General features: G+C 53.5%; 1 protein-coding gene across 2 annotated transcripts in view; it reads left to right on the top strand.

Annotated features, from left to right (window-relative positions):
- Positions 1–15,293, top strand: part of C3 (complement C3) — a 29,033-nt gene extending 13,740 nt beyond the window's left edge. Inside the window, exons 24-41 of one of the 2 annotated variants that reach the window (XM_028861203.2) lie at positions 699–902; positions 1,481–1,556; positions 1,831–1,990; positions 2,786–2,884; positions 4,819–4,975; positions 5,699–5,862; positions 7,119–7,277; positions 7,754–7,813; positions 7,921–8,011; positions 8,128–8,179; positions 11,044–11,131; positions 11,227–11,316; positions 12,659–12,764; positions 13,243–13,332; positions 13,519–13,602; positions 14,712–14,795; positions 14,875–15,010; positions 15,107–15,293. In XM_028861203.2, coding sequence (XP_028717036.1) covers positions 699–902; positions 1,481–1,556; positions 1,831–1,990; positions 2,786–2,884; positions 4,819–4,975; positions 5,699–5,862; positions 7,119–7,277; positions 7,754–7,813; positions 7,921–8,011; positions 8,128–8,179; positions 11,044–11,131; positions 11,227–11,316; positions 12,659–12,764; positions 13,243–13,332; positions 13,519–13,602; positions 14,712–14,795; positions 14,875–15,010; positions 15,107–15,248 — 2,042 coding nt within the window. In that variant the 3' untranslated portion in view covers positions 15,249–15,293. The remainder of the gene's footprint in view (positions 1–698; positions 903–1,480; positions 1,557–1,830; positions 1,991–2,785; positions 2,885–4,818; positions 4,976–5,698; positions 5,863–7,118; positions 7,278–7,753; positions 7,814–7,920; positions 8,012–8,127; positions 8,180–11,043; positions 11,132–11,226; positions 11,317–12,658; positions 12,765–13,242; positions 13,333–13,518; positions 13,603–14,711; positions 14,796–14,874; positions 15,011–15,106) is intronic. The other variant, XM_037201697.1, reaches the window with a different exon arrangement.
- The last annotated feature ends 1,246 nt before the right edge of the window (positions 15,294–16,539 follow it).

Here is a 16,539-nt window from a genome sequence, read left to right on the forward strand (position 1 = left end):
GAGCTACGTCCTGATCCACAGGCGGAGGAAGGAGAGAGGCTGGGCCTGCTCTGTGCTTTTGAAACCCCAAAGCCCACCCCAGTGACACACTTCCTCCAACAAGGCCACACCTCCTCATCCTCCCCAAACAGTTCCACTAACTGGGCACCAAACTGGGGGCCATTCTCATTCAAACACCACAGACACTCTCTGCCTTGTTTGCTGTGAGGATTGACCCATAGCACTTCCAAGGCCTACTTCATCTGGAACAGTGCGGCTTGGGTCGGCCTGCAGGAGCCTCCTGCAGAAGTTAGTTTAGCAAATAGCATTTGCTGGTAAAGATATTTAATGAGAAGCCACACCGGCCAAGTGCAGAGGATCTGCCCTTCTTTAGTAGATCCAGGAAGAACAAGAAGGGGGTGTTGCACCTCTCAGACAAGCTACCATACAGAGCAAGAGACAGTACCTAGCTCTAAAGTGGTTTGGGTGTTAAATGAGATGCTATGTGGAGTTCTCCAACAGACAGTAGGCATGAATTCTAAGCCAAAGCTGTCCGTGGCTACTGCCATTATTTTAAATAAGTGAAATTAAATGTCCAAGATGGGGTACAACCTCCCCCTAAACCCCACATAGGACCCCCCTCCTGCGGTCCCCAAGCTCTAGGCCTCCTCTGGAAAGAGACGGCTTGAACAGACCTTTTCCTCCACCCTCGGCTGCAGGGACCCCAGTGACTCAGATGGCCGAGGACGCAGTGGATGCAGAGCGGCTGAAACACCTGATCGTCACCCCCTCAGGCTGTGGGGAGCAGAACATGATTGGCATGACACCCACAGTTATTGCGGTACACTACCTAGACCAGACGGAACAGTGGGATAAGTTTGGCCTGGAGAAGAGGCAACAGTGCCTGGAGATCATCAGGAAAGGTGGGCCTGCTCTGGAAACCCCCAAACCAGCTCCTCCTCCAAAGGCTCCTCCCCTCCGCTCCTCCTCCCGAGGCCCCTCCTCAATCTCACAACCCCGCCCCTCCTCCCAAGGCCCCTCTTCGGTCACAGGAGCCCCGCCCCTCCTCCCGAGGCCCTGCCTCTCCTCCAAACTCCTCCCCTCTCTGCATGTCCTACAGGGATGATTTGCCTCATATCTAATCCTGGACCCAGACTGAGTCCTCTTTCCAGAATCCGTGCCCTGCTTGGCCGCTCCTTCCTCTCTCCCCACCTGCCCAACTCCATACAGCACCCCTGCCCCCACACTCTAGTGAGACCCTCCCCCACCATGCTCCCACCCGCCCACACCCCACACTGTCCCTCTTCTCTCAGCTTCCTCTCCAAGCCCTCCTTTAAAGCTCACTCCCCCTCCCCAGGATCCCGGCCCCACACTCTTTGAACCCTCATTCCACCTCACATAGGTGGCACCCTTGTCCTGCCTTCGGGACACCCACTGCCCACCCTAGTCAGCCCAGCCCCAGCCCACCCCTCCCTTCAGTGATCCTGTCTATTCCGCACAGGGTACACTCAGCAGCTGGCCTACAAACAGCCCAGCTCTGCCTATGCTGCCTTCAACCACCGGCCACCCAGCACCTGGTAAGGACAGATGCTCAGCGTGGCACCCACGACACCCCGACACCCACCTGAGTCCCCACCAAGAGTGGTCTGGTCCCTCCCTGTCCACAGTCAAGGCTGCAGAACTGAGTGAGCCTTAGACGCCTTTATGTGCCAGCTTCATGGGCTTTGATCTGAAAAACCCAGAGGGGCTCGGGCACCGCCCCTCTCTGTTCATTGGTGGGTGAGGATGTCATTCTCTGATTCCAAAAGCCGATTGGTTCACATCTGGTGTCCACCTAACCCCCGCCCTCAGGCTGACCGCCTACGTGGTCAAGGTCTTTGCTCTGGCGGCCAACCTCATTGCCATCGACTCTCAAGTCCTGTGTGGGGCTGTTAAATGGTTGATTTTGGAGAAACAGAAGCCGGACGGTGTCTTTCAGGAGGACGCACCCGTGATTTCCCAAGAAATGATTGTAAGAGGCAGGGGGATTACAGGAGAGATGGGTAGAGGGTCCCGGGATGGAGAGGAAAGAGCACCACTCCATCTGCCTGATCACTTAGAGGAGGCGGGGGCCGGGCGAACAAAGTTGTAAAACACCAAAGTGTTGCAAGAATCAGGCTGACAGAGCCAGCCACGGGAGGGACATGTATGGTATTGTGCTTGGGACCAGAGGTCAGCCTTGGGTGTCGGTCTTCAAGGGCCGTCCACCTTTTTTTAAAGACAGGGTCTCACTCTCCCAAGGCTCACCAAGTAGGCTGGGCTAGCTGGTCCCTGAGCCCTAGAGGTTGGCCTGTCTCTGCCTGCACAAGCACATGCCACCACACCCAGATAGATATATTAATGTGAGTTCTGGGACATCAAACTCTGTTGCTCAGGCTTGAACCATCCATCTCCCCTCTCCCCATCTCCCCAGCTCCTACTAAGTGTTTCGACTCATGATCGTTTGCATTTACTGTGACTGTGGACATGTCGGGAGAGGGGGGGGTGGTCCCACCACACCAAGGAGCATTTGTCCCTCTGTGGAGCCGCTGACTGACTCATGTCCATGCTCCCTGTTGGACAAGAAACCCTGTGAGGGATAGCCATGTGTGCTTTTCCTCAGCCATTACACTGGGGGCAGCAGTACAGGGGACCCCGGTGACACACAGGACGAACAATTCAATTGATTCACCCTAGACGGGGAGCCGAGCCCAGACTCCCCAAGTCTTCAGGGAACATGGTAGCCAGGTAGGGACACATAAAGACCCACTTCTCCTCCTCATCACAGGGTGGATTGAAGAACACCAAGGAGGCCGATGTGTCCCTCACAGCCTTCGTCCTCATCGCACTGCAGGAAGCCAGAGACATCTGTGAGGGGCAGATCAACGTGAGTATCCTGTCAGCCCTCCATCCGCCACCCACCCAAGCTGTGGGTGGGGTGTTCTTATTTCTTCCCTGTCGCCATGATCAAACACTCTGACAGAAAGCAACCTGAGGGACAGAAGGGTTTCTTTCAGCTTATAGCTCCACAGTGTAGACATCCCTGGGGGAAGTCGAGGCAGGGACTCAAAGGCAGGCATGTTTGCTGCTCCACACAGCATTGCCTCAGACCAATGAACTCATCCCACTCACAGCCGAGGAAACGATGCTGCTCGCTGCCTCAGTGGAAGGCTTGTACCTTGCCTAGCTTGCTGGGACACTTCAGGACCACCTGCCTAGGGATGGTGCTGCCCACAATGGCCCTCCCACATCTATTAACAATGAAGAGAATCCCCGCCCCAGACATGAGCAGAGGTCGATCTGACCTAGGCAGTTCACCCTCTGAGGTTCCCCTCTTAGGCTCCCTGAAGCTAACCAGGGGAGCAGTTGTTGCCCTGAGCTGGGAGGTTGGGCCCTCTCGGCTTACTCTCTAGATGATCTTGTGAAAAACCATGACACCTGTTGTGTATCGTTGTGACCTCAGAGCTTTCCATGAAGTCTGGCATGTGACTTTTCCTGGGGAGACCCAAAGAAATGTCTATGGCCTAGACAGTGGTCAACAACAGACTAAGGAAACGCCTGAGCCCCAGTTCAGCTTGTTGAACATTGCATCAAGTTTATTGGGTCACTTATGGGGGCATGGGGAGCTGAATTGCCAAAAGGCCACCCCACCATGGGTAAAGAGTCACAAAAGCTCATATCTAGAGTCCCCTGCCCAATAGTGGGCAGGTCCACCAAAGAGACTCCCTACCCCAGCGATTGCTTACTGCATCTGTAGCCATCGGGAGGCACATGGTGTTTCTCGTACCTCTCTAGAGAGTCCAGAGCACTTTTGAGTTTTGGGAGCTTCCTGAGCCTCTAAGTCTCTCCTTGTCCTTTTGAGTTTTATGAGCCATCCCCACCCTCTTGGAAGGAATGTTTCAGCTCAGAGCAAATAGCTGCACATCCAAGTTCAATAAATAAATAAATGACGAGCACCTGAGGGTGTGATGATGGTGATAGGGATGGAGGAGGCCAGGATGATGGTCGATAGGGATGGAGGAGGCCATGATGATGTCGATAGTGATGGAGGGCCAGATGACATAGATGGAGGAGGCCATGATGATGTCGATAGTGATGGAGGAGGCCATGATGATGTCGATAGTGATGGAGGAGGCCAGGATGATGCGATAGTGATGGAGGAGGCCAGGATGATGTCGATAGTGATGGAGGAGGCCAGGATGATGGCGATAGGGATGGAGGAGGACCAGGATGATGTCGATATTGATGGAGGAGGCCAGGATGATGCTGATATTGATGGAGGAGGCCAGGATGATGGTGATAGTGATGGAGGAGGCCAGGATGATGGTGATTGGGATGGAGGAGGCCAGGATGATGGCGATTGGGATGGAGGAGGCCAGGATGATGGCGATTGGGATGGAGGAGGCCAGGATGATGGTGATTGGGATGGAGGAGGCCAGGATGATGGTGATGGAGGAGGCCTGTCTGGCATAGGCTTAGACTGACTGCTGAATCTGGTTTCTAGCTTATGCCAATTTGGGACATTTTAATGACATTATTTTATTTATTTATTTTAGTGATAAGCCCTAGGGGAGTATTTACAGGACCATAATCCACCATTGTGATGAAGCAGGGCTCACCCACTCAAGAACCCGCAGTCCCACACTCCTGCACACCCCTAATGTATAGACAGATGCAGCACAGAGGTGCCACACAGTGGCCCCAACAACTAGGGAACTCTTTAAGCCAAACCCATTAAATACAGGGGAGCCCCACAAGGGAGATCCTATCCTGGTGGCCCAGAAGTCGTGCTTGTGAGATCCCAATTGTTGTCCCTCACAGAGCCTTCCCGGGAGCATTAAAAAGGCAGGAGAGTACATCGAAGCCAGTTACCTGAACCTGCAGAGACCCTACACAGTGGCCATTGCTGCGTATGCCCTGGCCCTGATGGGAAAACTGGAGGAACCTTATGTCACCAAGTTTCTGAACACAGCCAAAGGTAAGGGGTCACCTCAAGGGGAAGGGGTGTGTGGGTGGGGAGGTGAGGATCACCTCAAGGGAAGGGGTGTGGGGTTGAGGGTCACCTCAAGGGAAGGGGTGTGGGGGTGAAGGTCACCTCAAGGGAAGGGTGCATGGCTGAGGGCTGAGGAAGTGTCCTGGAAACACACACTGAGCCCAGATGCATGGTTCTTAGCCGGCTGGAGACAGCCTTCCCCGGCTGGAGACGGCCTTCCCTGCCTGGAGACGGCCTTCCCTGCCTGGAGACGGCCTTCCCCGCCTGGAGACGGCCTTCCCCGCCTGGAGACGGCCTTCGTTTCTTTTCCCGTTTCTGTTATAAAATACCCCAATGACAGCAAGGCAAGGGAGGAAGGGTTTCATCAGCTCCTGGGTCAAGAGGGCAGTGCATCACAGCTGGGAAGTCAAGGCAGTGAGAGCTGAACAGGAAGCATGGCGGATGTAAGCACGCTAGTGCTGGGTTCATGTCTCCATCGTCCACAGTCCTGTAATATTCCTACCCACACTCAGGATGGGTCCTCCCACATCAGTTCACACAGTCAGGATGAGCCCCCACTGGCAAGGCCAGGGGATTGTCCCCCAGGTCACTCGAATTGACAATCCACACCGACAGTAAACATGGCCCCCCAGGCATGGGAGGAGCTGCTCCTGAGTCACTCTCAAGTGCACAGGCAATAGATGAGGGGCTGGGGTGTCCCCTGTGCAGATCGGAACCGCTGGGAGGAGCCTGGCCAGCAGCTCTACAACGTGGAGGCCACATCCTATGCCCTCCTGGCCCTGCTGTTACTGAAGGACTTCGACTCGGTGCCTCCTGTGGTCCGCTGGCTGAACGAGCAGAGATACTATGGAGGCGGCTACGGCTCCACACAGGCAAGTGGCCTCCAGCGCCAGCGCTTGCCTCCCAGGTCTCCTGGAGGAGACCCAAGACACAGGCATGCAGCCCCCCTGTCCCAGCAGTGTGGGAGACTGCAGGCAAGCAGAGAAACTACATCACGTGCCTTGTTCCACCAGGCTTCCAATGGTGCCCTTGCTTGCTGGAGGGTTCTACGTTATATCTCTTCATTCTGCTAGGCTCCCAATATCCCCCATTCTCATCAAAATGTTCTAGATCATGTTCCTAGGCTCCCCCAAAGTCACGCTAACTGGAGGGTTCTAGGTCATGTTTCTAGTTCCATCAGGATCTTAATGCCCCCCCATCCCTGGAAGGTTCTAGAATATGGTCTCAATTTGACTAGGCTCCCAGTGTCTTCCTCTCTCATGTGTGGGTTCATGGTTTTACTAGACTCCCAATGTCCTCTTATCACTGCAGGGTTCTAGATTATTTTCTTCACTCCAGGGGACTCCCAATGTCCCTCTCTTTCACATGTGGGTTCTAGATCACATTCTATATTCCGCCGAGTTCTCAAATGGCACACTTTCATATCTGTGAGTTCTAGACCAAGAAGATTCCAATTCCATCCAGACTCTTACCATCACCTTTTGGTTGTTGGTATATTCTATATCAGTTCTCATCTACACAAGGGCACTGCCCGGTGCATCTTCCTCTAGAGCTTTCCGGATGATGACTTTGGCAACTAGGGCAAGCTCAGGCTCAAGCTTGATCTTTCTTTCTCATGGGCTGTCAATCACTTCTCAATGTTCCATCCTCAGTATCACTTTAGAGTTTGGTGCCTCCACTCTCCAGTTCATGAGATGGTTCTAGACTAATTCCTGGCCTCCTAAGCCCAAGTCTAAGACTCCTTCCTCTTGATGGTCTAGAGGTTCTAAACCTTCAGTCTTACACTTGGATTTTGTGATAGATCCTGGCATGTGTTCAGCATTGGTAACTTCTGAACAAAATCTTGCTTCCTTGGAGAATTCTAGACAGGCCTTCAGTATCCAGTGACCTCCACTATTCTCTTCATACTCTGGTGGGTTCTAGGCCACAGACTGACTGATGACCAGCCCTGGCCTGACCTCACACATAGAGCTCTGGGACATCCACCCCTTTCTAACTTTATCTTTGCAGGTTCTGTGTGTGGTGCTGATGCCATAATTCTGACCCATACATCATTATCTCTCCCCAGCACATCCTAACCACCAATCAGAATGCAAAGCTAACCATCTTTCTATCCCATGGGCTCTAGGCCACCTTCATGGTATTCCAAGCCTTGGCCCAATACCAGACAGACGTCCCCAACCACCAGGAATTGAACATGGACGTGTCCTTCCACCTCCCCAGCCGCAGCGCCCCAACCAAGTTTCGCCTGCTCTGGGAAACTGGCAGCCTCCTACGATCAGAAGAGGTACAGCCTCACCCCTCACCTCCCTCGCTTCCACCTTCTGTACCAGCCAGGGCTGCAGGAGAGAGGTCAGATGCCTGCCAGAGCCATCAGAGCCAGGGGCAGCTGGCCTTGTATGTGCACTCACGTGTGTGCCTGCCTGTGTACAGGTGTGGGAACATTTGTGCATGTGTGTGTGGAGGCCAGAGGACAACCTTCGATGTCATCCCTCAGTGCTGTTCACCTTGTGTGTCAAGATAGAGTCTCTCACTTACCTACATTCACCAAATAGCCTAGGCTGGCTGGTCAGCAGGCCCCAAGGATCCCCCTCTCTGCCTCCCTGTGCTGGGATCTCAAGCCCATGTTTATTTTGTTTAAATGGAATATTGTGATCAAACCCAGGTTCTCATGTTTATAAGGCAAGCACCTTGCCTACTGAGCATTCTGTGGTCCTGAAGCTGGCTGTTAACACCCCTCTTCTCTCCCCCAATTCCATGTAGACCAAGCAAAACGAAGCCTTCTCTCTAACAGCCAAAGGAAAAGGCCAGGGCACGCTGTCGGTAAGGAAGGGGAACCCACACCTGCTGGGCCCACCACTCACTCCTGTCCCCCTTTCCCTGTCCTTGTTCATCCTATGCTCCTATGGGACTCTGTCTCCTCCCACCAGGTGGTGACAGTGTATTATGCCAAAGTCAAAAGCAAAGTCACCTGCAAGAAATTTGACCTTAGAGTCACCACAGCACCAGCCCCTGATACAGGTGAGTGGAATAAAGACCCTTCCATCACCTTCCGACCCCACTCCTTCCCATCCCTGCCCTCCTCCTGAACCAGGATCCAAAGATACCTTCTCCCATCTTTCTGTTTCTGATTGTAGCCAAGAAGCCCCAGGGTGCGGAGAATACTATGGTCCTTAACATCTGCACCAGGTGAGGATGTGAGTCCTTGGGGCTCATCCTGGTCAATCCCTCCCCTTAGAAAGACTTCTTCACTGTGGTAGGCCAGAGCCTCTGCTCTGTGCAGGCCGCAAGTGCTGCTGCCTTGAGCTACATTCTCAGTCCGTCTCTGCCCCCTCTGTTAACAGCACTTCTTAGTTCATGCTGCCAAGCTCTTGTATAATATTAGAGGGACCAGCCTCAATATTATACATCCCAGGGGCTCAGGAGAGAGCTACTGATGGCAAGGACTATTTTTGGGAAAAATGAATCTCAGCACACCGAGCTCTTAGTCCATTCACTTTTTTTCTCCTTCGTCCCTTGCTTTACAGTTATGTATCCTTCCAAAATCACAATCCTCCTCTCCACCCAGGACACCCAGCCTGAACTTCCTCAGGCAGTGATTGTCCACTATCAGGATCAAAGAGAGTTGTGATAAGAATCACAATGAGGGGCACTAGTTGTTGATTACCATTTGCGACCCAAAGGGGAAGTGACTAATGAATTGAGTAAAGGCTAAATTCGGGTAATATCTAAGAGGGATCTTATGTGCTCAGCTATAGTCTAAAATGTGTTTGGTAAAGAATGTTAAAAATCTAAATATTCCTAGAAGAGGTTAGGTAAGGAGTTAGAGGTCTAAAGTTAGTAAGGCTGTAAGAAAGGAGGGCCTAAGCTAAATTGTGTACAGCTATTACTTAATGTCCACCTGACCTAGGCGGCGTCCCCTTGTGGAATTTACTGTAAGTCAGGAGACTTGTACGTGGGCTGCTATCACTGTTAGTCCTTGAAGGTTGGGCGCCCACCTGGGAGTGTCTCCTTGTGGAATTTAAGTCAGGAGACTTGCAGGTGGGCTATTATCATTGTTAGTTCTTGGAAGTTGGGTGCCCACCTGGGTGGTGTTTCCTGTAGTCCTTGAAAGTGGCCGAGGGAGATATCTGATTCCAGAGGAAGCCTTTCCTGAGGCTGTTCTCCAAATACCTGGAATGTGTATGTCCAGAGAGTGATCAGTCCACACTGTTAGTCCTTCTTAGAGGAAAGTCAACTGGGAAAACTATGAAGGCACACATGATTTTCATAACAGAATACAGCTGATAAATAACAAGTCAAGTAACACCAAAAGCTCCTTGGGATTTGGCTTCCTCTAGAGGAATTCCCTGATCCCTCCAGGTAGTGACGTTGCCATAACCAGCTGAGTTCTTATGATATGTTCCTGCGGCCCGCAGCACCAAGCTGGCCGTCCCTCTGGCCACACAGCGCATCTCTCACATAACCCCAAGGTTCACTTCCCTCCATCTTCTCTCCTAGTGCGCCATGATGTGACATTCAAACTTGACTGCCAGGGCAATGTTTACTTTTCTTATTATGTGATCATCTCTGCCAACCAGTTTCCTCTTTCCGTGACTCTGTGTGTGTGTGTGTGTGTGTACACGTGTGTATGTGAGAGTGTGTGTGCGCGTGTGTATGTGAGAGTGTGTGTGCGCGTGTGTATGTGACAGTGTGTGTGCATTTTTTCATGCCACAGCTTACATGCAGAGGTCAGAAGACAACTGCAGGAGTTGTTTTCTCTTTTCACCACGTGGGGTTTTGACCACGTGGGGTCTGGGGACCGAATTCAAGTTGGAGCTCACTGACACACCAGCCTTCCACACCAACACACCAGCATCCACACTGACACACCAGCATCCACACCGACACACCAGCCTTCCACACCACCACACCAGCATCCACACTGACACACCAGCATCCACACTGACACACCAGCCTTCTACACCACCACACCAGCCCTCCACACCCACACACCAGCCTTCTACACCACCACACCAGCCTTCTACACCACCACACCAGCATCCACACCCACACACCAGCCCTCCACACTGACACACCAGCCCTCCACACCCACACACCAGCCTTCTACACCACCACACCAGCCTTCTACACCACCACACCAGCCCTCCACACCCACACACCAGCCTTCTACACCACCACACCAGCCTTCTACACCACCACACCAGCCCTCCACACCCACACACCAGCCTTCTACACCACCACACCAGCATCCACACCCACACACCAGCCCTCCACACCCACACACCAGCATCCACACCGACACACCAGCCCTCCACACCCACACACCAGCCTTCTACACCACCACACCAGCCTTCTACACCACCACACCAGCCTTCTACACCACCACACCAGCCTTCTACACCACCACACCAGCCCTCCACACCCACACACCAGCCTTCTACACCACCACACCAGCCTTCTACACCACCACACCAGCCTTCTACACCACCACACCAGCATCCACACCGACACACACCAGCCCTCCACACCGACACACCAGCCCTCCACACCCACACACCAGCCCTCCACACCCACACACCAGCCCTCCACACTGACACACCAGCCCTCCACACTGACACACCAGCCCTCCACACTGACACACCAGCATCCACACAGACACACCGGCCTCTACACTGACACACCAGCCCTCCACACCGACACACCAGCCCTCCACACTGACACACCAGCCCTCCACACTGTGCACAAATCCTCCACACTGACACACCAGCCCTCTCTGCTGCCACACCAGCCCTGGGATAACTCACTAAGTAGCCCAGGCTAGCCTCAGCTAGCCTCCCACCTCAGCCTCCCAAGTGCTGAGGCAGCATGGACCACCACACCTGCCTGTATCTACTTACGTTACCCTCAGACAAGTGTTTCCCAAACCCCTCTTCAGTGCTGGGTATAAAGCAAGAGCCTGGGTCCCAGTGAGACCCCTCATCCAGACACTGGCCCTGGGTGCCAACCTGGCCCTGAAAGCTGACAGCCTTTTTTTTTTCTGCCATGTGCAGGTACCTGGGAGATGTGGATGCAACCATGTCCATCCTGGACATCTCCATGATGACTGGATTTGTTCCGGACACAGACGACCTGAAACTGGTAGGGAGGCTTGGGTCTGGGGTGCAGGGAGTCTGAGGTCCAGAGAGGCTGCAGGGAGATGCGGAGTGATTCTCACCAGCTCTGCTCTTCCTCAGCTGAGCCAGGGAGTGGACAGATACATCTCCAAGTACGAGCTGAGCAAAGAGTTCTCCACCAAGAACACCCTCATCATCTACCTAGAAAAGGTACTGCTGTCCCAGGGAGGGTTCCATGTCTCCCTTCCTGTCCCTTCCCAGCTGAGTTTCTCCCTCCCTCATGACAGGTAGCTCAGGCTAGCCTCAGGCTTGGGAATACAGGATCCGTGCTATGGGGTGATCAGAGAAAGAGTTTGTAAAATGAGATGACCAACTCCAAGCTACATCTCCCCTCCCCACAGTCTAACTGGTGTGGGAGATAAGCGAGTTCTCTGCTCCATCATCAGGGACCCAGCCTCCTTCCACGAGTGGGTCTACTCCCCCAGGATGATCTTTGAGTGTGCAGCAACCGCGTCAGAAAAGTGAACTGTGCATGAGTTTGATTGTGCAAGGCAGGGTCTCTCCATGTAGAATGAACTGGCCGCAAACTCACAATCGTCCTGCTTCCTCCTCCTGAGGTTGGAATTATTGAGGTGTGTCACCAGACCTGGCTATCCGCGATGTTTTCGTGAGCACTGTCAGAGCGGCCCCTCATTGCTCTAACAAAATACCTGAGGTGGCGTGATAGAGAGAGAGATATTAAGTGCAAATTGTTGGAAAATAACAGCCCAGGACTGTTTAGCCTCTAACAAAAGCCCCAGGCAGATGGCTAGAGAGCGTGCAAGAGAAAGGCCACACAGTGCTGGCAGGGCCAAGAGAAGTCCAGGAACCGCGCTCCTTTTTATAATGACCTACACGACGGTAACAAATTCCCTCCACTAAGAGCTGGTCCGCTCCTCCCAGACAGGCACTAATCCCCTCCGGAGGTGATCCCCTATGGCCCAGTTACCTCCCTGAAAGGTTCGGTCTGCTTAATGCCACTGTATTGAGGTCTGAATGAAGAGAAGTCAGAACAAACAGCAGCAGGTGGACCGTGGCCAGCGGCCAGAGCGCCGTCACCTGGGTACCTCTAACTCAGAGTGAGGCTGCGAGCGGTCTGGCTCCAAACGTGATGGAAAAGGAAGTCAGGGTCGATGACTGCTCCTTCCTCCTTGCTGGTCCACCCCACACCTTCTAGAGCAGTGGTTCTCAACCTTCCTGACACCACGACCCTCAAATGCACGTCCTCATGTTATAGCGATCCCCAACCATAACATCTCCTTCATTGCTACTTCATGACTGTAATTCACTAGTGTTATGGGTCACAATGTAAACATCTGTACTTTCTGATGGTCTTAGGTGACCCCTGTGAAAGGGTTGTTCAACCCCCAAAGGGGTTGCGACCCACAGGTTGAGATCCACTGTTCTAGAACATGCCTGGTCCCTCAATTTCTTCACGATGGCTCCAAAGGCCAGGGCTGTGTCCTGGGCTTCCTCTGTGACACTCCCTGACCAGCTCCACCCTTCTCCTCAGATCTCACACTCTGAAGAAGAATGTCTTTCCTTCAAAGTCCACCAGTTCTTTAAAGTGGGACTCATCCAGCCCGGCTCGGTCAAGGTCTACTCCTATTACAACCTGGGTGAGCAGCCAAGGCAGGGCAGGATGTCGGGGGTTCCGCATGTTCAAGGACCCAGAGATCTGAGTATCAGTTCTGGCAGCACCAAAGATTAAAACATTAGGAGTCCTGGGGGTCCCTAAGCTGAGTTTCTTTGAGTCCTAGGAAATGGAGAATTGGGAGACGCATGGTCCAAGGATTTGCAGGTTGGGGTTTGAGGAGCCAAGACTCCTAGAAGCTGGGAGGGCCTGAGAATTCTAGGGACCTACAGTTTTGACGACTGAGCCTCTCAGGGCTCTAGATGGTGGTCTCAAGACACTACAGTCGATTTGAAGGGCCAAAAGAACAGAAAACCTGGGGTCTGAGTGTCACAGGGGTCCGGGGTTGGGGACCTAGCATCTCAGGGCTGAGGGGACTCACTCACTGGGCATTTCCCCGCAGGAGTGGTCTCTGGGGTGGAGTCCCTGGCCCTCTGACCACTTCCCATCACTTCTGCCCACAGAGGAATCCTGCACCCAGTTTTACCATCTGGATAAGGAGGATGGAATGCTGAGCAAGCTCTGCCATAATGAAATGTGCCGCTGTGCTGAGGGTGGGTACCAGGAGGGCGTGAAGGGTGGACCAGGCCAAGATACATGGACACAAACTCTCCACTCCCATGGGGGGCGCATGGCCGAAAGCCTCACTCAGGGGACCTGGAGTAGGATAGGTGTTCCCTCTGGGGCCAGCCCCAGCGCAGACAGAGGGACTCAAGAGCCTGTGTCACCCCACCCCACAGAAAACTGCTTCATGCACCAGGCACAGGAGGAGGTCAGCGAGAAGGAACGGCTGGAAAAGGCTTGCGAGCCTGGAGTGGACTATGGTGAGTGTGACTTCTGCCGGCTCTGTCACACCATGTGACAGAGCGATGGGGTGGCGTGACGATGTGTGACTAGCAGGGAGCAGCAGGTGCCTGTGTTCTGTCGGGCTCTGGCTGTGTGTGACTGTTGCATTTGGAACACGTGTAGATGTGCAGTGAAGGGGCATGCGTGATCTGTGTTGTGTGATGTTTCCTGGGGAGACATTCACCCCAGATAGGACACAGACCCCCCAAGTCCAGCTTGTTGAACCAGTGAGTTACTGGGGTTCCTCACAGGAGCATGAATGACTTTTATAACCTCTGGGAGGGGCCCTGTGGACCTGGTAAGTTTCATTTATCCCTGAGTCTTAAGGGCCCTTCCTCCAGAACCTGAGACTTCAATGTCAAGGGTGTAGCTAAATACTAGGGAGTCATGGCCTGAGTGGGTGCTAGCAAGTGAGAGAAGGTGGGTGTGGCTATGGGTGGGGTTGGCCAGGAGGCTGTAATACATAACCATGGGTATGTGGAGCTGTGGATGGGGATAGCTCAGTCGGTATGGCTCTGCGTGCCCAAGCGGGAGGTCCTGGATTTCATCCCCAGCACCTGGGGAAAAGCTCCGCACGGTGACACATGTCCCTAATGTGAGCACTGGGGAGGCAGAGCCAGGAGGTTCTCAGGGTCAGCCTGGCCGCACCAATGTGTTCAAGGTTTCAGTAAGGTCCTGTCTCAGAAAAACACGAGCAATGTGGCTGACTGGAGAAGAGCTGCCTCTGTGTATAAGACTCCTTGCCTATAATGCTGATCGTGGGCATGGTATGTGTGGCTATGAATGTGCACGTGCTTCTGTGGCCTGGAGTAGCCCGTACCCTCAGTCACAGGAAACTTTACCATGGATGCCTGTGCCTGTCGGCAGCGGTAACACTCACAGGTAGCTGTGACTGAGTACAGGAGTGAGTCTGGGCATGGCTGCTGGTTGTGTGTGTTCCTGGGACGGGACACACTGAAGTGTCCATGGCTCTGACTCAGCCTGTCTCTGCTGGTAGGTGGGGGAGTCACATGGTCAGGGGCATGTGCTGGTGAGAGCCCCATGGCCAACCCTGCTCATGACCCTCACTGCCCCTTTCCCCCCACAGTGTACAAGACCAGGCTAGTCTCGACGGAGCTGTCGGATGATTTTGACGAGTACATCATGACCATCCAGCAGGTCATCAAGTCAGGTACCCAGCCCTCTGTCTTCCCACCTCCCCACCCCCACGCCCTCTGCGGGGGCTCAGCCTCCCCTTCCCTGCTCCACAGGCTCAGATGAGGTGCAGGCAGGGCAGGAACGCAGGTTCATCAGCCACATCAAGTGCAGACAAGCCCTGAAGCTGCAGAAAGGGAAGCAGTACCTCATGTGGGGCCAGTCCTCGGACCTCTGGGGAGAAAAGCCCAAGTAAGTGCCCATTCTGCGCATGTGCACGCTGTGGCTGCCCCTCTAGCCCCACCCACTGCCGCAGGAGCCCGCCCTCACCTGCTCTCCCTTCCCCAGCACCAGCTATGTCATCGGGAAGGACACATGGGTGGAGCTCTGGCCCGAGGCTGATGAATGCCAGGATGAGGAAAACCAGCAACAGTGTAGGAATCTGGGGTCCTTCACAGAGAACTTGGTGGTCTATGGCTGCCCCAACTGACCACAGCCCAGCCCTCCAATAAATCTTCAGTAGTAATTCACCCTCCTTCCAGTGTCTGGAGTCGTGGTGTGTGTGTGTGCGCGCGCGCGCGCGCGCGCGCGCGCGCACACGTGAGTGTGTAAACATGTTTCTGTGTAAGGTTCATGTGTGCGCATACATGTGGACACCAAAATTCTTTCCTTATTTCCCCTTTTTTTTCTTTTCTTTCTTTTTTTTTTTTGTTTGTTTTTCAAGACAGAGTTTTTCTATGTAGCCCTGGCTATCCTGGAACTCACTGCATAGACCAGGCTGGCCTTGAACTCACAGAGCTCTGCCTGCCTTTGCCTCCCAAGTGCTGGGAATAAAGGCCTGTGCCACTACAACTGACACTTTGTATTTTTTATTTATTTGATTTTCAAAATATGTATTAATGTGTGTCTACATGAGTTTATGTGAGGCCCAGAAAGGGAGCTGCAGCTACAGGTGATTGTGAGCTCCCTGACATGGGTACTGAGAACCAAACCCAGGTCCTCTGCAAGTGTTCTTTACTGCGGAGCCACCAATCAATCCATTCCCCAATAACTTTTAAAGTGGGTGTGTCTGTGTCTGTGTGTCTGTGTGCAGTACCCACCAAGGCCAGGAGAGGGCCTTAGATCTTCTGGAGCTACAGGTGGTTGTGAGCTGCAAACTATGGATGCTGAGAACTGAGCTGGGGTCCTCTGCAAGAGTTCTTAACCTCTGCAACTTCTCTCAGCTGTGCGCACCTTGTTTGCCTGGGGATCCCTGATCAGCTAGGCTGTCTCTCTGTCTCTGTGCTGGGATTGTGTGCGCCCTGAGGACGGACCTCTAGTCCTCATACCTACACAGCACGCATTTCACCAACAGTTATCTCCCATCCCACTCTGGAGATTCTAGAGCATCTGTGATACCCCAACACACCTGACTCACCTGGAACTCACACACACCCCAACACACCTGCTGACTCACCAGGAACTCAGACACAGACACACACATGCTGACTCACCTAGAGCTCAGACACACACACACACACACACACACCTGCTGACTCATCGGGAACTCAGACACACACACACACCTGACTCACCTGGAGCTCACACACACACCTGCTGACTCACCGGGAACTCAGACACACCCACACACACCTGCTAACTCACCTGGAGCTCACACACACCCACACACACCTGCTGACTCACCTGGAGCTCACACACACCCACACACACCTGCTGACTCACCTGGAGCTCACACACACCCACACACACCTGCTGACTCACCTGGAGCTCACACACACCCA

This window comes from Peromyscus leucopus, unplaced genomic scaffold (genome assembly GCF_004664715.2).
Source record: "Peromyscus leucopus breed LL Stock unplaced genomic scaffold, UCI_PerLeu_2.1 scaffold_1159, whole genome shotgun sequence".
In the NCBI taxonomy this organism is placed as follows: domain Eukaryota; kingdom Metazoa; phylum Chordata; class Mammalia; order Rodentia; family Cricetidae; genus Peromyscus; species Peromyscus leucopus.